We start from the raw sequence: 23,189 nt of genomic DNA on the forward strand, positions 1-23,189 counted from the left end.
CTATTTTCACTGGCAGATGGCTTGGGTGACCACAAGCACCCACAACAGAAGTGACGACAAGCTGGCCATGCCCAAGGTCAAATACAACCCTGATGCAGCCCTCAATGAAATCAAGTTTGACTCCCCTGCTCTAGAGGCAAAAATGTCTTTCCAGGGGAGATTGGTTTTTGTACATAGACACACCCCTATGAATTACAGAACACCTGCTGTATTTTGCAAGGTACTTGCTCTAATTGGCAGAAGATATATTTGGATCTCCTGAAAGTTGAGTAGATATGTGGAAGCTAGAAAGAATGAAAGAGAGGGAAGATCTGCATTTTATGCTTGCCCTATTGCCAGTATTGTCCACCCACCATGTCTTGAGTGCAGGAACATATGATATCATCTTCTACCGTCTCCTGGTCCATTTCAAATGCACCCCCTCCTGTCCCCATCAAGGTAGACCAAGCTAGGAAATCAACATCATGTAGATCAATACTACTTTATTATAAAGCTATATTGTAGCAACAGAATCTTGCAAGTCTGAATGTGCTTCTCCCACTTCTTCCCTTTATCTTCATGAAAACTAGGCATGGACTGTCTGAGATGTATCTTACATACTACATTCTTGCTTTGGTCTCTTACCGCTTTTATCTGACCATTGCCTTGGTTGCAGCTCTTTCTCCTGTCCCTCAAGGTAAGTTCCCCTGCCATTTACATCACCCAAGTTTTGAAGCTCTGTTTCACAATAGCTGATTTGGTCCTATGCAGTGGTGGGTTCCAGATTCCGTTCCAACTGGTACGGTTGGAATGGCCCCAGCATCACCCACATGGGCGGGTGCGGTGCGTGCACACATGCGTGCAGTGCACGTCTACATCGTACTTACCTGTGACGCTTCTGCAAACCTCTGCGACTCTCCAGCTGCTCGGCAGAGCATTGCACTGGTGCCGTATACACCATGCGCGTGGACAGAAGTGCCAAAGGCTTAAAGCATAGGTAAGGAGCTTGGGCGGGCATGTGGGCCCTCCAGAGCACCGTACCGGAATGGTATCCGTACCAGGGCGTATCACCTGCAACCCACCACTGGTCCTACGACATCCTCACCTCTTCTGAGTGGGAAATATCTGCAATGTTTCCTTCCAAACTAGTATCACCTCAGATCCAACTGCTGAGAGTGCTCCACATAATTCCTTCCTCATCACTGTCTTGTACAATTATTGTCCTCCTAGGATAATGGAGTCTTATTTTCTCCTAGGTCAGCAAATATTGTTTCTTATTTGTGGTTGATTCAGGAGTGAAATCCTCCCGGTTTGGACTGGTTTGGACAAACCAATAGGGATGATTGTTGTTGGTTCGCGAACCAGTACTAAAAAAAGTTTCTGACGAATACGCGGCTCACAGCTGATCCGTGCGATCGTTGGAACCTTTTTTTTCCACTTGTTAAAGCATATTTTTCCTGTCTATTCGCCGGAACCAGCAGGAAAAAATGCTTTAAAAAGTGAAAAAAGTTGGCCACGCCCACCCAGTCACATGACACACCCCCCCAAAGCCACACTCACAGAACCGGTGGCAAAAAAAATTAGATTTCACCACCGGGTTCATTCAAATACCAAGTCAATTAACTCATTATTGTGGCTCCCCCATTCCCAACTGAAGCCCATCCCTCCATTCCATCCTTAGATCTTGTAAGAAACACCTTTCAGTTTCTGTCTACATAGCAAGAAGCATTCTCCCTTGCTTTCCCACCCCTTGCCCTCACTACTATAAAGACTCCCTTTCCTTGTTTTCTCCTAAATCTTTAAGATTAGTGAGAATAATCCCTAAAAGCAAAAGACAGGCACTAAAAGATATCCTTGGACAGAAGCCAGCCTATGAGACTTGCCTTTTCTGCATGGATGAGAAGGGAAGACTCAGTCACAGTGTGTGATAGTCATAGTCCGGAGTGAGCATTAACCCAATTCTGTTGCTATATCACTGCAACTCAGGCTGGATTCTTCGGAGCTGTCTTCATGAACAGCCAAGAGTAACATGTGAAGAAACTACCTCCAGGACTTGTTATTCCCTAGACTTGCCTGCAATTGGAAAAAGAAAAATCCAAATCAACTAGAGGATAGCTCAGAGAAAGAAAGGGGGATAAAGCAAGAGGGAAGCTGACGGAAGATGTGTGTGTGTGTGTGTGTGTGTGTGTGTGTGTGTATGCAGTCACTTTTGGATCTGGATCTCTTACCATTGCCTTGTATTGCCTATTGTATTTTCCAAAGGATTACTCCAAAGTGATTAAAATGCAGTAGAAATGAACAAAGCATTTTTAAAGAGGCAATTAAGTCAACAGAAGGTTTGCAAAATAGTTGCAAAATTGAAAGTGCCCAAAATTTCACTTTCAGATAAGATGGTGAGCAGCCACTGAAAAAGCAGAACTGGAGATGTGGAAGTGAGAATATGCTCTTAAATGGAGTAAGACAAATGCATATGATTTTTTTTAATAGTAATAGAGTTCTATTAAGTTACATTTGGGGCTTTTAAGTTTAATAAGAAAAACAAAGACAATTATTTATATCCCGTCATTGGAAATATGAAGGTCATATATCAGTTATCCTGAAATCCATCTCTGTCTATAACCTATCTTTCTCTTTCTCTCTCTCACCTATCATCCGTCCGTCCTTCCATCCATCCATCTATCCATCCATGCATCCATCCATCTATCATCTCTGTACCCACATAGTATCTCAGTGTGACTGGTGATTGATTGATTAATTAATGATCTGAATTAGATTGTGAAAGGATTGCCTTTTTTCTCCTTGTTTGAACATAGATAGAAGAGATAATTGTTCATAGCTTAGTATGTATGAGAAATGGTGTGGCTCCCTTAGCAATCCAGATACAATATCATGATGAGTGAAGACAATAGAAGTCCAGATAAAAAATGATGACACTGGCACAGAGTGGGAAGTGAGGTATGATGTTGGCTTAACATGGGCACTTGCTAAGGGTCATGCAGCGAACTGGCATTAGTTAGGACACACTGAAAAAATAACTATGTAGAGGTTCTACATGAACATTGGTCCTTCAAACAAGACAAATTAAGCCAAATAAGGGGGAAACACACATTAGTCTTTATTATTATGAAAGTATCAAAACATAAAACTTAATAAAAAAACAAACCATCTTTATTGTATTATTAATGTTCAAATAAAATAGATAATACATTCATGCACTTCTCCCATTCAATATCTCCTAACCACCCAAAGAACAGTATCTGATCATGTAGGAGTTTGCATATGCTTTAGATAATAAGGGGAAATTCCACCATGATCACATCCACAGCCATTACAAATAAGCAAAGTTACATCAGGTGGATTTTCTCTGGCATAGAATCATCAGAGTACAGTCCTGAAAATAGAACAGGATTACAGAATATTTCACATCCAGTCTTTTCTGTCCATTATTCTCTCAAGCGATGAAAAAATATATACCATTGTACCCTCTTGAGGCCATGCTGTCTCCAAACTCAATGAACTAACGTGCAGCCACAGCTAAAAAAGAAATATTTTTGACAAAGGTAGCAGCGCCTTAGTAAACATTCGGCATGCTAGTTAACAACATTTGTGTAACTTGAAGCAGCAGCAGCAGCATGACGCCTGCGTCATTTTAAATAGTATATCAAACACGCATAGAAAAATATTCAAGGGAAAAATCTTAATTCTCTCATGAAATGGTCTATATAACATGATACATAAAACAGCATATTTCTTTGTTTTTTTGAATGGCTTTTGGAAACGGCTGAAATATATGGACAGTGGTCTGTAAATGCCTTTAGGAGTAATATATTGTGCTAGCACTGAAGATAACTTTTATTATCTTGAGAAGGGCTTTGAACTCAGAGTCTTTGGATAAGTGGAAGCTATCTTCTGCTTACAAAGGTCTACTCCATATATCTTTTGAGATCCTAGATCATTAATTAAACAAAATGAAAGCAAATCCTGAGATGTTCTTCCAAAGTAGAAATAAACTGTAATTGTGAAAACTGGACTAGGATGACAAGAAGATTCATCAAAGCAAATATATCAACTCCCACCCAAATAAACAAGAAAAAGTGCAAAGGAGCTTACAAGATTGGCTGACATATATGCAAATTTATATGCAGAAATACACATTTGGAAATCATTCCTAGCATGTAAGTAATAATACAGTACATCTCATTGGAATGGGGAGGACTTGAACTAATTCCTTCATGTAGTAGCTTGGTTTGCTGCTTGAGGATTAATTGGGTATGGATAATTTCCAGACCTCCTTTTTTAAAGTGACTGATTCTATTTGTTCTTGGTCATGTTTCTCAACTTTCATGTTGAGGACAACTTTCACTTAAGCAAGGAACATGTTACACTAATAATGAAGTCTATTGGGATATTCTTCTGTGCCCTTTGAAGCACAAGCTATATTTCCTTCCACTTTTCATTTTGGATCCAGTTCACAGCATCTACCTTGAATGAATGCTTTAGAGACAACAACAGTTACAGAAGGTTACATGCTGTATAATCAGTGGTCAGATTCAAATAATTTAACAACCGGTTCTCTGCCCTAATGATTTCTTCCAACAGCCAGTTCTCCCAAGTGGTCTGAACTGGCTGAATCCCACCACTGTATAATCATATATAACTGCAGTGGTCCATAGAATCATTGTTAAATAAACCCAATTTACTCAGCTGCTAGAAGTTAGCAGTTATATAATACCCTCCTTATAAAGTTTAGTCAATGAATTAATATCCAAAGGCCACTGAGATATATTGTCAAATATGGTGATAAAAAACCTTCAGAAAAAGCAATTTTGGATGCTGGAAGAAAAAATATTTCTCTAAAGAGACAGATTTTGGCCCATTTCCTTGTATTTTGGTTACATGAAATATATACCAGTATGTATTTGGAACATAGTAATGTAAAGGACATAACAATATATCCAGATTATTGAAAGCATATCAATACTTCTATTGCAGAATGTAAAAGTAGTGTGAGATAAGAAATAAGCTAGTCGAGACTGAGAGTCTACATTTTGATGTTGCTGTTTAAGGTTGTACATGCATATGAATTTTAACAGAGGTAATACTTGGACAAAGTATTCTTTTTGCAAGGTATGTAATCTACTGCTTCAATTCTGTCATTAAAGAAAATAGATCTCAAAACTAAATATGCAAAACGTTAATATACCTAGAAGATAAAGCATTTTTTTAAGTATGTGCCATTTTTTTAAATCAAGTTTTTTCCAGAGCAAAAATTGCAGAATTAAAAACTTGAGTCCTCCAATTTAAATTCTATAACCTATTTCATAAACACATTTGAACTTTTGTTCATTTTTGTAATTTTGTTTTTGTATTATTTTGAAATTTGTAAAGAAGAATGTAAGTTTTGAAAACAAACCCTTCAATTTTCCAGAATTTGAGATCTAAAATGATAATCAACATTGTACAGACTTCCTGATTCAATTTTATTCTTTATATAAATATGAATTGTTAAAATCCGAGACACAATATTCTTGTTCTGTTTAGGAATATACAGAGATCCTCACTGAAAAGCCTGGGAACTGAGGCTGGCCTTTTGAACAAGGCATATCATATCCGGAATTAATCCTCCCTTCCATCACTTCTGCATAACAATGATTGTCACTGTTGAAATTAGTCATATGTGTAGACAATTGGCTTGGGGTTTATCCCAGTCAGGACTTCAACCAGAAGGTTCATTTGTGACAAAATCTATTGGGAATAAGGGAGGAATCATTGCATCTGCTTCTTATGCAAGATGTCCCTGATTTAACCTTCTGCATTCAGTTTTAACCAAGAGTGTGTGAAGGAGTAAAAGGTGGGACCATTCTCCTCCCCAGCTCCTTTGTTGCTATATTTCATCAGGACAATATCTCCCAGATCAAATTACAACTTCATCTATTACAGCTTCCTAACATTTCACCATATGTTTCATTCTAAACCAGTGTTTCTCAACCTTGAAAGTTTTTAAGAAAGGTGGACTTCAACTTCCAGAGTTCTGGAGTTGAAGTCTACTCTTCATAAAGCTGCCAAGATTGAGAAACATTACTCTAAGACAGTCATTCCTCCATCTGAAAACAGTAAAGATAATACAATCATAGCACTTCCCAGGTAAAAGAACCTTAGAAATAATACATTGGTCATCCGAAAGAAATATTCCCATAATGCCTAATGTACATTGTCCTCTTGATCATGCTGGTTGGGAATTCGGAGAATTTAGCTACTACTGGTACATATCTAGAGAATGACCTGCAGAAGAACACTGTAAGAAGTTTAAGCTAAACGTTAACATTGCCAGTGTTTAACGTTTACTTTTGATTATATGGAAGGCCAATGCTGGTTTTAAGGTATGCTTCCATAATTCTAATGGACAATTTGTTGTCCATATATCAGCCCAACATGGATTGAGACTCAGCAGCTGGCTTAAATACAACTGGGAAGCTCCAATACTAGCTTCTTACTACTTTACAAAATGATGAAAGAAGTATCTCCTGGGCTTACTTGAAGTTCTTAAGTAGTCAAGGTTCTTCGGCTACTTCCTCACCAGTCCTTCAAAGGGATACTGTCAGTAAAATATACCTTTAAGTGGCATCCCCTGACCCATTTTTAAAAGCAAAAGGGCCATGTTACATCATTTTATTGGTTTTGACTATTTTCTCTGACAGGTTCATTAGATGAAAGGACATTTATGTGCATGTACAAGCTTCTTCTGGTGCTGCAGAAGCTGACTCAAAAGTCTCTTCTGATTCATGAATCTGCCACGTAAAGATTCAAGACAACTCCAAATCCAGACTCACAAGAGAATTGTGTCACCTTGCCTCATGAAAAGAAGAGCATTGCTTTTGTGATGTGAAACATTCCATCAAACAAATCCAAACCACAGACCCACCTTTACTGTACTTTTTCTTCCTAGCAAAAGCCAGAACCTTCATTAGTGGACAATGTTTTCACTTAATCAATGTCTACATATAAATCAATATTTGTAAATTGCCAGCAATTACATTCTCTGATTCTGAGAAAGATTGTGCCAAAAAAACATTTGTAAAATGAAGATCAAGGACAAGATAAATCACAAGTCAGGAAGGCATACAATTTACATCTCTAGTGATTATACCATGAGTGTATAAAGGTCTTTTGAATACTGCATGTGACTCATCAATTGAGTTTTGAAAGGGACATTCCCCCTTCTTAAAGTAAGCCAAGAGTGGTAATGCTCCAGTTGATATATTGAGTCTTAATTCAGTGAGCAATTCTGCAATACCCTTAAGCTTGTCAACATTGTCCCACAACCACCTCTAAGTTGAGTCATCAAAAACCCACAGAAGGGCTTTTATGAAAACATTTTTTAACAAAGTGCAGTGCCCAAGTTAAATCTTGTACTAGTTGTAGAAACAGGAGCAATTCCCATTATATTGCAATGCCTTTTGGAACTGAAAACAGCGTTCTGGAAGTTGCTAACCTCTTTTCTTGGAAAGTATAAAACAAACAAACAAAAACACAATCCAGTCCACCTACATTCCCTATCTAGTGAGTGGAATCCTTTCAGCTTGACCAATCCATCAGATGTGCATCATAGAGAGCCCTTCGAACCCTACCAGAAACATTGCAACTGCATGCCAGCAGGAGTTTAACAAGTGTAAAGCCATATTGCTTCTATGATAGCAAGTGTGGCACTGGTTAGACTGGAGGAAAGGCTGTGGCTCCCTTCCACCCAACTGAGTCTTTGCTTGGGAAAGCTGGAGCTAAGCTACCATAGTCCTTTCTTCTCAGCAAAATCATGTCAGATCCATCTTCTCTGAGTAAATGGAGGTCACAAATGCTGAAATTTCAGCATGGCTTCTTACTTGGGATGGCAAGTTGTTGTTTAATGGTAAGACGCATGGTTAAAGAACATTGAGGCACTGCCTCATTATCGTTTAGCCTTGCAAGGTTCCCTCTTTGATCTGCTGAATGAAAAGGTTCCTGTCATCCTCTGGGGTCCTACCATTCTGGGCACGGACATACAGGTGGGTCTATGTAGGTTGAGCATGTAGATCAAGTGCTGCTTCTCATTTTTCAACTCTTCAATCTGAGCTTTCAGTTCTGCATGATTGTTTCCAGTTTTTTTCTGATTCCTGGTAACAAAAGAAAGATGTAAACATAGAGGTGGAAGTTTTAAAAATACAAGTGAAAAACAAAACAAAAAAACATGTAGCTTAGGACTCATTCACATGACAACATGTACTGGGAAATAAGCTATGGAAACCCATTTTCTATCAAGGTTACATAGATGATTATGATGGCTTCCTTTGTGTATCTTTTTGCCTTTGAATATCAGCTTTAATCTTTTGATCTCTATGCAGAATTCTGCAGCTAAAATTATTCACTTCCCCCATGTTCAGACTATCCAGTACATTTTTCATATACCTTAAATGCCCTCTCATTCCTTTTCATACTCCTTTTACCTATTATCCTCCTATCCACAGTATATCTTTTACTCTTCCAATTTTAAATTTCCCACAAGAATCTTCTGTTTCTTGAAGTTGCAGCTCCAACTCAACCAAACAAATTGCTGTCTTATGGTACAATGGTTCAAGGGAGTAGAAATAATGGTAATTATAATACAGAACACAGAATAGTAGGGTTGGAATGGACCTTGGGAGTCTTCTAGTCCAACCCTCTGATCATTTATAGTTCAGTCACTATATCTCAAACTGTAGGGTAGGTGAGCTGGGAAAACAACTAAGGGAGGCAATCCAAAGGAGAAGGAAGATATACATTTAATGAATAGATAAATTTTCTATTATTATCACTTGCTATCTCCATTTTCTGCAATCTGGTGCTCTCTATTAATTTTTGAGAGAGCTGGGGAATATAAGAGATGCAGTCCAACACAACCAGAGGAAGGAAGGATGGATGGAAGGCACCCATTTTAAAGATCAGTTACTTTGGAGAAAAAATATAGCTTTCTGCTACTGTATTCAACCATAAGTACAGTGAATAGTCGCTTGATCTTTTTGAATATGTCTTGAAAATTGTTTAAATTTTAAAAGAAATGATTTTCCATTATATTGGGTTAGAGACCTTAATTAATTAATCACTTCTAAAACACTTCTCAAGCTTTAGTGTAAGATTTTACATTTTCTCTCCAGATAGATGAGCCTGAATTATTTCACCTTTAACAAGTTAACCAATGTTACAATTAATCAGCAACTCACAGTGAAACTCTTCACAGTTATTTTATCCATGAAATTTTAAGGACCTTTTCACTTACATAGATGTGTTATATTTAGAAAACGTTAATTAGAAAGTATCGGTTAACTTACTTTCTGTAGGCATTCTGTTTTTTCCTTCTTTTGTTTCGACATTTTGCTGCTGCAATCTTATTTCTTTCTCTCCGACGTTTTTTCCTTTCATCTTCTTGGGGTGCACACTAATAGAATCCAAAGAGATTAGGATTGGATGAGTCAAAAAGGGGGCAAAGGTGTAGAAGAAAGAAAATCTTTGTTTCCTACAGATGTTATAATAGCAGCAAGTCTGATTTGTTCATTGCCAACCAAATGACTAACTGGTTAGTTTGGCCCTTTAACCTTGTATGAAACAGAATAGAAGTTTTCTGACATGTTTAAGAGATCATGGGAACATGAGAGGTTGAGTACGGTACGTCAGAAAACCTCAGAAAAGGTTGGTGTACGGTAAGTCAGAAAATCTTGATGCAACTTCCCTAACAGTTTCCAAATAATATCAAATATACTTGGATTTATCTGATCTACTAAAAAGGATATGTTCATTCTGAATTTTCTTCTCTAAACAGGTTTAAGTCCTAATAAGGTTCCTCTTCAGAAACCATACCCCGCCAAAGCACAATCTTACAACCTAGAATGCTAAAAATGATGACTCTGAGCAGAATGGAATGTCTTTTCTTATCATAGAGAGAAAAAGAGTAGGAAGTAAGTCCATTAAAGTTTCATGCGGATATATTTTTCATTACCTTTTTTTAAAAAAAGATGCCAGGGAATGAAGAATTTCTATGTGCAAAATGGATTACATTGTGATATAGTCCTTTCTGAAAAGCATGTGACCCAGGAATGTATGAAGTGTATTATACTGCATAACTATAAAACCAGTAACAGTTACAGGAGCCTTCCTTTTCCTGATGCTTTCCAGATTCAGACTACATTTCCAATATTGCTTGTCTTTGATGAAGGCATTCCCATTTGAGCACATGAAGATCATTAATGCAAATGCCAAAGGGACTAACCAGTTTGTCACAACAGGTGGCAGCACCTACCCAACTTTGTCTGATCTTGAAAGCTAAGCAGGTATAGGTGTCCAGGAAGGTAGCAAGTGTCAAAAATTATTATGAGACAAACTTTGCACTTTATGTTCTAGTGTGTGGCTTCACTACTTTATCATTTTGATGCCATCATGGTTAGATAGGATATCTACACAAACAGATTTGGATCTCATTAGTTATTGTATGGAAAATAATTAGGGAACCCCAAAGCTGTATATTAGATTGGGAAATCTGTCTGTCTGTCTGTCTGTCTACCATCCTACCTACCTACCTACTACCTAGTCTGTCTTCTGGGAGAAGGCAGTAGTACTACTTTCATCTAATCAAGTGGAGTCAATTTTGATTCAAGAGAAAGTCACTGTTGTTAATAACTTTATAATAATAAACATTCTGATTTATGTAATGATGTAATGATGATAATGGATGGAAAAACTGATGGAACTAGCAGAGATGGCTAAATTAAATGCTCTAATCCGGGGTGTTAAACTGGCAGCCCACAGGCCTGATGTGTCACGCACAGGCTAGGACCACGCCAGCTCCGCAAAGGGGAAACAATATCGGAAAACATCATGCGACAGCATCGTGATACGGTGAGTTTGAGACCCGTGCTCTAATCAAAGAAAAGAACACATCCAACTTTGTTTCTACTTGGAAATTGCTTCTGGATCTTGTGTTGAAATGGGGGGGAATCAAACTTTTATTTTGGGTTTTGCTGATTAGATAAGCTTGTTGTTATAGAAATGGCTAATATATATTAAATATGTAAAAATAAAAAGTTGAGGCTGTAATATTTTATTCCACTACCATAAAAAGAGTCAGAAATCAATACTTCGTTTTCTTTCTTTTTCCCCTTTACACTTTTCCTCCTTCCCCTTCCCCATTTTCTAACTATTTCATTTGTATTTATACTGTGATAAGTTTAATTAAATTACTATTAAAATGATAATAATTATCATAATAATAATAGAGAGGGAATACCTTCTCTGTTTTTAGAAAGCCTACTAGAAAGTGGTAGTTGAACATAGCTTAAAAATAAAAATAAAGTACCTCTCTTTTTAAAACAGATGTTTCATTAGAATATCAGAAACCATGACTGTATCCAAGGTGGAGGGCATCCTCTGAGAAAGGCACCTATTCTGGATGGCAAATTTTAATTCCTCTTTCACCAATGGGGTCAGATTTGCGAAATCTTCAAAGCCCAGGGAAACTGGAGGAGACAGGCATGGAATAATTGCAGAAGCACTGACTTCTGAAGCAGACACCTGGCCCAGGTGCTGGAGCATCATTTTGCTGCATGGGAACAAGAGAGAGAAGAATGAATTTTTCTGAAGTTTGATGAAGCAAATATATATATATATATAGGTTACAGCATGGTTAATACAAAATTCAGAAAACCAGTCACTAAATAATAAGATTCTGGCTCATGACTGGATAGAACAATTATATTCATATGCACAAAAGCATCTATTCATTTATTGTATTTATATAGCTACCCATCTCAGTCTTGTAACTATGAGCAGCTTATGCCCAATGCAAAACCTAAAAAAAAAACCTAGTAAAACCGTATTATGATAAAGCTGAGACTCATTCAATCATGTTGGGCTCAACTAATAACCTAGCCCCAGTACTAAGTGTAAAATGAGCTCTTAAAGGCTTTCCAGAGGGCTAACATGGTTGGGGCTGCCTAGATCTCAGAGGGATGCTATACCATAAGGCAGCCACTACCCCCATCATCATTATCACCACCACACAGTTAGTCTTCGACTTATGACAATTTGTTAGTGACCATATTACATCGGCACTGAAAAAAGTGACTTATTATCATTTTTCACACTTGCAATCATTGCGGCTGCCCCACAATCATGTGATCCAAATTCAGAGGCTTGGCGATTGATTCATCTTTATCACAGTTGCCGTGTCTTGGGTCATGTAATCAACATTTTGCGATCTTTTGTCAAACAAAATCAATGAGGAAGCCAAATTCATTTAACAGCCATGTTACTAACTTAACTGCTGTGATTCACTTAACAGCTATGGCAAGAAAGGTTGTAAAATGGGGTGGGGGGGATCACTTAACTATCTCACTTAGCAACAGAAATTTTGAGCTCAATTGTGGTTGTAGGTTGGAATTAACTGTATTTAATTCAACTAGAAATTGAGGGGATATTTCACAAAACCATCAGGTAGCAATCTTACTAAATGAAAATATTGAGTATAAATAATTTTTAATAATAGCACTGGTTTAGGCATGAATGTTAAACTTGCCACGTGATGTTTTCCCCATATCACGTGATGTTTTTCCCATTCCTGGAGCTGTGGGAGTGGCCTACAAATGACACATCTGGCCCGCAGGCAGCCAATTTGACATCCCTGGGTTAAGGAATACTGAGCATTGAAAAATGTAAGTGAATGAGTACTTGTGCAATAATTCAAACAACTGATTTCTAATTAATATTCCTGTCTCCTGTTTAGATACACTGTTTAGATATACTCCTGTTTAGTAGTTAGAATCTGCACATGAAATTATCTTATACCTATGTTGTCTATGAATTTTAAATACACCAAATCACTGCAGTGAATAGTCAAGTAGTTTGGAATGAGGTGTTTTTAAAAAAAACAATGTATGCCTTCCACACATAAAATCAACCATCTTCCTTTTCCTTACTCTTTATTGGGAAATAGATATTTGAGACCTATAAGGGCAGAATTATTTATTTGTCTCCTTAAGTAGGCAAGAAAATCTATATTGCATAGTAAGTACCGTATAATCACAGCATATTACAATTCACAATAGATAAACCAATTATTGCCTTTAGAATTTATATACACAAGCAAATCCAATAAGCTGTTAAATAAAATTTAGTTCATGCACTATCTTTTGCAATTTCAGGTAATAGTTAGAGTTTGACAAGTCCAATTATGAACAAACACACAGTATTGATTGTTTTATTTAAAGTGGTATGTTAAAGATCAAATTCAAATCAAGTCCAAATTTATTTATGAAATAAAATAAAGACTTGCAGTCTGTATTTACTTCTTTAATGCTTGTATTACGTCCACACAATTTCTAGGCTTCAAATACACACACCAGAAGCTAACATAGAAAGCATCTCCACTACAATTAAATATGTATCTCACCATGATATGGACACATGCTTTGCTGCTTGAAAAAGACATGTAAGCATTTGACAATAGAGAGTATCTATATTAATCTTTGCACCACTTGCCCCATTCTGTTGTAACAATATAATGGTGTATAGACCTAACTTCAAATAAGAAAAGTAGAAAGTCCAATGGTTTCAGATCTCTTGTTCATCAGAGGAATGTTCCTGGAATTGTAATTTACATAGATCTTGAGACAAAATATGTAATTTGCTAAGAAATCCCCTAAACCATGAGTCACAGCTCAAAATCCTGGTACTCCTTAATGGTTTCAAGAGACAGAAAATACCAAGCCAACAAAGGTTTACAATCCTCGGGTTTATTATTTAAACCTTCAACTCAGATGGCAATAATAAGCTGCTTCTAGCATTAGTCACAGTTGTTTAAAAAAACAGTGTGATGCATGTGCATCTTTCGTTATCATAAAGCGTATATAATTCTGGATGGGATATACAGAAAAAGCATATCTGTTTAGCTTTATAGGGATAGGAACCTGTCTTATAAAATTCAAAAAACGGATGCTGACACACCAAGAATTTATTTATTTACTTCCTATAAAGAATGGGTAACTAACTTTATGCAGGGACGCATGCACGTATGCAGGTCTCATAATTAACTGCGGTTTATAGATGTTTCCGTACGAATGTCATTTCCTGGTGTTCATTCCTTATATTGCTATTACTGTATTGTTGGGTTCATCACTATTCTTGGGAGTTTGGGGACTAGCCAGGGTCTCATTACATCAATCTTGTGCTAGAGAAACAGCTGAGAATTATCCCACTACAACAGCACTTTCGAGAGAATTACTACAACTTCAAGGCTATAGTTAATGCCATCCCAGCAACACACTGCATTTGACCACATTCTCAGCTGTGTTTCAGATGGTGGGTTGAAGTCACCAATCTTTTCTCATTAATTAGTAACCCAAACTAGGCTCTCACATCTCAAATTTGGTATAGCACCTCCTGAATCAGGGAAGATTTCCAAGATGTATTGAGTCCTGCACATTGACACTGGCCTTTTTGTATGTCTACTACAACTCCAGGTTTTATCATGGATGGTGGAAAGAAAGAAAGGCATTTGATGTACCCCAGAGATGGCATCACCCCAGAGATGGCATTAGGCGTAACATGATAGCAGTGTCCCAATATTTAAGGGGCTGCCAAAGAGAAGAGGGGGTCATTCCACAAAGAACCTGAAGGCAGGTCAAGGAGCAATGGATAGTAACTAATCAAGGAACTAGAACTAAGGAGAAATTTCCTGACAGTGGAATTAATCAGTTGAATGACTTGCCTTCAGAAGTTGTGTGTGCTCTATACTGGAGGTTTTCAGGAAGAAACCAGACAGATATTTGTCCAGAATGGTATAGAGTCTCCTGCTTGAGCAGGGGTTTTGACTAAAAGAACCTCCAAGGTCTCTCCTAACTCTGTTATTTGGTATTTGTATGGATAGCAGAGCTGAATGTGCAGTAAGGATACATTCTGGTTCAGGAGGGGGGAATGGCATGCCTCTACAATCACATGGTGAGAACATTGTGATAAGGAAGCAAAGTGACTGGACAATCATTTGTCTGAAATGGTGTAGGGCAGTGTTGGTGATCTTTTCAGCACCGAGTGCTGAAACGGGAGTGCGCACACGCCTGCAGGGGGATAGCCAGAAACAGGGAGAGAAGCTCCCGGCATGCACACGCAGGAGCACCAGAAACCGGAAAAGCAGTTCCCCGAGTGCGCATGCATGCTGTGGACTACTCTTCTGGTTTCTGGCACTCCCATGCATGCAAAGACCAGCTGGCCAGCGTGCATGTGTATGCCGGAACCTGGAACAGCAAACGGGCGACGGTTGGCATGCCAGAGAGATGGTCTATGTGTCACTTCCAGCACGCGTGCCATAGGTTCACCATCATGGGCATAGGGTTTCCAGCTTGAGCAGGGTTGGATTAGAAGACCTATAAGATCTCTCTTCCAATCCTGTTATTCTGAGATAATTATACTATTCAATAATGTTTATACTGAATAAGCAGGGACTGGAGTTTCTTAATTCTGTTTCCAACCTTCATTTGAACAATCTACCAGGTTTTTTTTGGTTTGAATGTCTTCATTGGTAGTATCATTACTTAAACAACTGTCACATACATTACACTCACTCTATAGAACTGTGATGGTGAACCTATCGCACATGTGCCAGAGCCCTCTCTGCGGGCACGGGCACCGTTGTCAGCTTCTCTTCCGGGTTCCATTGTGCTCATGCGCACCAGCCATCTGCTCTCTTCTGGTTCCAGCACATACGCCCAGGTTCAGCACTCAGTGCTGAAAAGGTTAACCATCACTGCTATAGATTATAGAAATATCCAAACCAATACAGAACCTTATACTGTATCTGTCAAAGAAGTTACAGAAACAAACAGTACACTTTATATACCAGGAATCTGGATATTTCCTAACTTTTGCAAGGCATTGCAATCACACAAATACATTGAATAATTATTTACAGCCATGCCATAGTTTTACTTCCAAATTATTGTAAGTATATCTGATATGCCAAACCTATATTTGAAATGTTAAAAGGCCCTAATATCTTTGTCAATTGCCTCCCCACACTTTAAAACAAAGTTGGGGAGGGAAGCAGGTAAAATTAGCATTTAAAGTAAAATTTTAATGGACAAGTCATTAGGGAATTTAGGCCACCTTTCTATATTGGTCAGGGTTGGTAGAAACTGTAGATCAACACATATGAAGGAGTTCAAATTAAGGAAGCCTAAATGATTCAAAGATTGTTAACTCTGTACATCAAAAGGTCTTCACTTTGTCTTCATCACTTTATGTCTTCTAATAAAGAAATGAAATCAGTTTTGGGAATTAGGCATATCAAAGGGCCCTACTGTGTCACATCACTGCTTTAGAATCAGCCCCATGACAAATTGTTTATTTATTTATTTGTTGTTTATTTATATTTATTCAATGTATAGACTGCCTGATCACTTGTGACTCTGAGCAGCCTACAATATATAACATTTAAAACAATGCAGCCCACACAATAGGGGAACATCCAGAAAAAACCAATATAATCCTACAAATAAAACAAACAACAGGGTAGGATGTCATTTCAGGGGTTAGGTATTATGGGGAGAGGGGACTAAGGAATGTTTATTTCTCTCCTATAGCAAGTAGAAAATCCTTTGTCTCTCATTTCTTTCAGTCTGAGTCAATTAACTCAGACTTTTAACAGTGTTCAACAAAGACACTCTTGAGTTTTCTCGAAAGCCAATCAAATAATAGTCGCACGTGGGCATTCTGATGCAAAAGTTATTATGTTTCTGAAACTGTGTTCAGGAGTTACAGTTAAGTGAATTTTATATACATGAAAACAACATCACTTTCCAGGCATACACCATGGAACCAACATGATGTAACCATGTGCAAGGAGGCGGCCAGCACAAGTTCTGGGTAAAGTGCAATGTTTGCAGAAGGAACAAATGTTAAGGGAAAAGAGGGAAAAGAAACTCTTAACAGCTCAGTGAGAATTGGATTGGCTCCATGACCATGGAATGATGGGAGGGAAGGAGGCCAGGAGGTAGAAAACTGGGTGGAGAGATGGAATGGAATATCTTTTAAAGGTGTGGCTGGGGACTATATATACATATAATGTTTGTTAACTTAGAAAACTGTGGCTGGGGACTCGTGGGAGTTGAAGCCCACATTGCTTACAGTTGTTAAACACTGGTACAATCGTTATTTGTATTAGGTCCCATTTCTGTTCTATTTTATATTAAATAGAATATTATTAATTAAATTTAAATCTCATTTTACTAAAACCCGCAAAGTTGTTTATTCTCTTCCGTTCTCAGAAGCTTTAAAAGCTGGATCACATTTAGCTAACATGGTTTGCATTCAGACCTTTAAGGTAAGCCACCTGACCTGATTCTTCACCCTTATTTTTATCAAAACTAAATTACTGTTCTTAATTAAAAATGTAGCTTTAGCTTTTTCCCTGAATATCTTCCTTCTCCTTATTGATGCCATACGACCTGTGAAGCAAATGATAAACTTTAACAATTATAACATAATTAAAATTTATAATCACCCTGAATTATTTTGACCTTTTAAGACATTTACACTGCAATCTGGTCACATTTAACCAGTGTTTTGAACATTACTACTTGTTGAAATGGTGAAATGTGATTGATATGACACCAGAAACTGGTCACTGTGATTATTTTTCACAAGTGTCCTTATTTAATCCTGCTTAGGTTGGAAAGTTGGAGAAAAGTATAGCATTTTCTTCAATAAAGTACTGTTCTATATGTGAAAACAGGTATACCCTTCAATCATATTTTTGACTAACCATCATTTGCTCCATGTACAGCAGTTTATTTTGCTGCTAATAACATTTTTACAATGAATTTTGGAGAATTCTATGTGGACATTTACTTGAGAATAATCCCTACTGACTGATTTGGAATTTTGAATAAATGTGTTCTGATATTTTCATTTATTATTTTACTTATATATTTTTATTTATTGCCTTTTTAAAAAGTATATGTTTATGCATATATATATATATATATATATATATATATATATATATATATATATATATATATATATGCAGAAAAGAACCAAGGTGCTACCAACTCATTGATAATGAACACTTTGGTTCTTACTTCTGAAGCAAATTATGCAGATTTTTGCTGTATCCTCCTATAAATACTTCTTGTGAATTATGAAGCTTCTTATGAAGTTCATGGGCTTGGTTCCAAGAAAGCTCACTACACTGGCTTTCTGGGCAGCCATGCTACACAGACTTAGCTATAGGAATAAATCCCATTTAATTCAGTGAGACTTACTTCCAAGCTTAGGTTGGAATAAATCCTAGATTTACTAATGACTCATCTTCATATAAATAAAATTGACAGATTTAGATATTTTCCTTCTACCCTTTTACAAGATCACTTCAGTAAAAGCAAGCAATTGCTGTTAATATTTATCTGTGTCATCTTTTCCAACTTTGGATCCTTGCTTATCTTGGACTTTATTATCCTAATTTCTGGTCAACATATCCAATAGCAGATCTATTACTGCCTCTCTCCCCTCCCACAACATAGGCATGGAAGACACAGAAATCTAATTCGCAAAGGTCCTGAACATCATCTCTACGTTGAAATCCTGAAATCAACCTGCAGCTGCTATCAGAAAGCCTGCTATGAAGTAAATAGCTGGGTTGAATTACAGGTAATCCTCAATTATAACAGTTCATTTAGTGAGTATTCGAAGTTACAAGTGGACTGAAAAAAAGTGACTCATAACCATTTTTCACACTTAAGACGGTTGCAGCATCCCTGCGGTCATGTGATCAAAATCCAAACAATTGGCAATTGACTCATATCTTTGATAGTTGCAGTGTCCCAGAGAGATGTGATCCCCATTTCGCCACCGTCCTGATCAGCAAAGTCAATGGGGAAGCCAGATCACTGAACAACATGTTACTAATTTAACAACAGTAGTAATTCACTTAACAACTGTGGCAAGAAAGGTCATAAAATGGAAGCAAAAATCACTTATTGTCAGAGTTTGGCAGCGTGAGCCTTTAGACAATTAATAGTGATTTATATATAAATATATCAGACATGCACATGGTAGATAAATTCCTTACCATTAGCTATGGACACAGGAGACAAATGAGATACACGACAAGAGAGAAACGCCCTCTAATGGTCACCTATATGTATAGACACCTCATTGCATCACCCTCATTGCATCAGCTTACAATTACAGCTTCCAACCTTACATCAACTGGCAGCTATTAAATCCTCAATACCTGACACTTATCAACAGAAATGTTGGGCTAAATATTCATACTTTGAGGACTACCTGTGCTTTACGTGATATAATTTCAAACTGAGCTGCGTTAACACCTGGAATGACCATAAGATACACTGAGTGGTAGACTCCAGATAATGTGGAGTAAATCTGTAAGGACTTTGGACTTCCAGTTATTGAACAATAGCTCTTTTGAGAGCTTTGGGCCAAGCAAGAAATATTGTGAATAAATTGAACAATTAATCAATAAGTAATAGGTGAAGGAAATGTCTGTCCACCCAGATCAAAAAAATGAAGAAAACCAGATTAATTTCTGATGTGAAAAAGTTTAGCTTTTTTTTTTTTTTTTACCTGGCACTCGGAATATTTTATTATTGACTATTAATTTTGCATTTGCTTTTGGATGATAGGTCACAAGTTTCCAGGAAAGAATATGCAGATAATTTCACACACCTAAAAAGTACCGTCCCTCGCATTATAATAATGTGTACGAAAACAAAACTGACAGTTTCAAACCGGAGCATCCTGCTCAGAGCAGAGGCGATGCTCGCCACCATCCAGCTCGCCATCTACCGGTGACCGAAGGTATCAGCAGCTAACAAAGTTAAACTTTGAATGTTGTCGTCCCGCTTCCCCGCAGTTTCCCGTAACCGAGTGAATGATACAGTCATCTGATTATTATTTGGTCTAGAAACCATCGGAAACATGTTGGAAACGACAATGTTGAGGATGACCTTAAACAACTAGCCGCAACAGCTTTTTCTACGCTTGTTTTTACACAGATGGTCTCAGCGTGTCAAGCTGGACCTGTAGCTTCTGGAGCGCGCGGTAGGGAGAAAGGTGGTTTTCTTTCATCCTAACCTCCCCACCCCCCCACCCCACCCTGAAGGAAAAAAACCCTGACCATCGTCAGAACTACAAAACAGCAACCAGCAAAGCACCAGAGTCCAGAACGAGGAAACGAACTGGGAGTTTCTCTTTCTTAGGCGTGCCTGTTAAGGAGCGCTCCAAGTTTCATTCGGATGAATGAACTTTTACTTTCAGTTGGTCTGATTTCAAAGGGAAAGAGAAATTGCCCGATTTTTTTTTTGTTTTGATTTCACTTCGTCAGTTTTGCCAACAGTGAAATCTCTTTAATTTCTCTGATCAGAACTTTTTTTCATCCCCGTCTTCGTCCTGTCTAAAGCACCCAAAATAACCCACGCATGACTAGAACGAAAGAGATGGAAGGACGAGAATTTGTAAGCACCTTTCCTCCCTTACTAATATCCCATCATAACAGCTGGACAAAAAAAAACCAAAGACCTTTTACCCACTCACCCCCTGGACTTTAGCCTTCGTTTGCCCCCACTCTTCCCCGGTATCTCGCTCTCTCCCTACCTGCTTTAATCCAGTTCTTCTACGCGCCTTCCTTCTTCAAAGAACTACACAAGAAAGTGAAACGGCAAATGCAAGGGAGTGCGAACTCGCAACCGTGAGAGTGGGCTTTACGAAATGTGTGTTGTCGGGACTCCAGGCAAAGTAGAAGAGGTGCCGCCGCCGCCGTCGTTCCCCGATCCTGGCTGGCAACGCTCGTCGCTGAGACTCCCTGGCTCTGAGCGCCTCCTCGAAGCTCTGGCTCGCCGCGCGGTTGCATCACCCCCTTTATATAGCCAGCGGACGGCGCTGCTATTCACCCTGGTTGCGAGTTGAGGGTGATGTCATGCTAAGAATCCTCGGTGAGAGGGCGGAGCCAGGACCGCGGGGGCGGGGTCTCCGAGTGATGCAAGGCCTTCCCCGCTCTCCGGGCGAGGGAGAGGGCGCCCGCTCCATGCTGCCTTAAGAAGCCGCCGGCCAGAAGCGCCACCCTTCGGAGTGGAGGGGGTCGCTCATGGGGCAAAGGGTTCTGATCGCTGGCATCTCTCCGCAAAGAGCGGAGGGGGCGAGGAGCATTTGGGGAGGAGGGCGGCAGAGACCTCGGAGAGGCTGGAGGGGGGGTGTCTCGCCCTCTTCTTCAGTTAGGCGACCGAAAGGAAGCCCCGGAGATGATACTTTGCCAGTTTGTGCCGCTACTTAAAAGGGAGCAGAGGGGACTGTCCCTTCTTCCTTTGAGGTCCCTGGAGCCAGGCTGGGTATTTACGCGCGCGAGAAAGATTAAGACGAGTTTCCTGATCATCTCCACCGCCTTATCGAATAATAAAGCATCTCCGTTCTTAGATTCGCCGCTTTTTTGTATGGGGTTGTGTAATAAAATCATACACCTGAGTCATTCAAAGCCACACTTTTCAAGGCGTAACTATCACGAGTCACTCTCATCCTGCCCTAAGAAAATGGTTTGTGGAAGCAGTAGCGATCAGAAGTTGGAGCTCCCTTCGCGCGCGCTATATCCACTCCACAGCTACGACCGGCCAAATTGTTTTTAAAATCATTCTAAAGTCCCCGCCTTTTTCTTTTACCCAGATTGAATTCTCTCTCTCTCTCTCTCCCCCTCCCAATTCTTTCCAATGGTTTTCCCACTCCACTTTCCTACCATATGAAATGGTCTACCCGTGTATTACCCGATATTTCTATCTTGCCTGGTTTTTATTAAGAATGTCCGTACAAAAAAACCCTCCAGTTAAATCTGCCTTTGAGTCCTGGACAAAGAGAAGGCTGTTGCCGGATCCTTTCTTAACTATATGTGTTCATAAAGTCCCATAATTTTAACAAGATTCTCAGCCTCGCATTGCAGCCAAAAACTTCGCGCACCATTCTTAAAAGCCATTATTTCAATCTGAATGATATCTAACCCTATCTCAGTTCAACCTCTCCGGGAATGTTCTGAAAACAAAATTCCCGTCTGAGAATATTTGAGCGACCTGCTTTGAATACATGGACATGTCAAGCACACACCCCCCCCACACACACACACTTTCAAATGATTTTCCACCCAACTACTGCAGGTTGGGAGAGCGACACGAGGAAGACAATTTCGATACTTCTCCTCTCCATTTTCTTGCAGCACTACGAGAATAAACGAGGACGTAGGTTGGCTGGAAGTGATGCGCTGACGTATTTCCGTGTGAGTGGAGCAAAGGGCGCGTGCAGGTCAAAACGTACCTCGTGGGAACTCTTGCAAAAAGTACTGGAGAAGTTTTCGGGTTGCCTTTTTCTCTTTCCTCATTGGTTGGCTGCCTTCACTTTAATAGAGTTATTTCTGGGTAACTCTGCTTCAAAAATGAGAGTATTCTCCCAGGACCCCCTATTTTATTTGCAAAGTGGATACCATTAGCTAGTCTTCCACTGAGTTAAATGGAAGTCTTGGACTTGCCATGCATGTTTCCAAGAGGATAAACTCAAAGGCCTCAACCTAAAGCTCTCTAAAGGCATTGAGGGCTGGCTCCATAGGTGGTATTCAGCAGGTTCTGACCAATTCTGGAGAACCGGTAGCAGACTTTGAGTAGTTCGGAGAACCAGTAAATACCACCTCTGGCTGGTCCCCCATCTATTCTCTGCCTCCCGAGTTCCAGCTGATCGGAGGAAATGGGGATTTTTGCAACAACCTTCCCTGGAGCAGGGACACTGGATATTTTACAGTATCCTTTCCTTGCCACGCCTACCAAGCCACACCCACAGAACCGCTAGTAAAATTTTGAATCCCACCACTGTCTAGCTCCAAATACTAATCACTCTTATAATCTTCATGGAGGGAAGTATGCAGTGGAGTACCCCAAGGCTCTGTTTGTTTTGGGCCAGTACTCTTCAACATCTTCATCAATGATTTGGATGAGGGAATAAATGGGGAACTCATCAAATTTGCAGATGACACCAAGCTGGCAAGAATAGCCAACACCCAGAAGATAGGCTAAAGATACAGAAGGATTTTGACAAACTTGAACATAGGCACTATCTAATAAAATGAAATTCAATGGTGAAAAGAGTAAGGTTCTACATTTAGGCAACAA

At 39.0% G+C, this 23,189-nt stretch overlaps 1 protein-coding gene across 1 annotated transcript; it reads right to left on the minus strand.

The window, feature by feature from the left end:
• Positions 1-3,966: 3,966 nt before the first annotated feature.
• On the minus strand, positions 3,967-20,914 carry ATF3 (activating transcription factor 3). The gene is given in 6 exon segments (XM_032216799.1): positions 3,967-8,014; positions 8,017-8,126; positions 9,318-9,424; positions 11,336-11,367; positions 11,370-11,578; positions 20,647-20,914. Coding segments are annotated over 5 exon segments (540 nt in total). The 5' UTR covers positions 11,575-11,578; positions 20,647-20,914; the 3' UTR covers positions 3,967-7,928.
• Positions 20,915-23,189: the final 2,275 nt, after the last annotated feature.

This window comes from Thamnophis elegans, chromosome 4 (genome assembly GCF_009769535.1).
Source record: "Thamnophis elegans isolate rThaEle1 chromosome 4, rThaEle1.pri, whole genome shotgun sequence".
Taxonomy (NCBI): domain Eukaryota; kingdom Metazoa; phylum Chordata; class Lepidosauria; order Squamata; family Colubridae; genus Thamnophis; species Thamnophis elegans.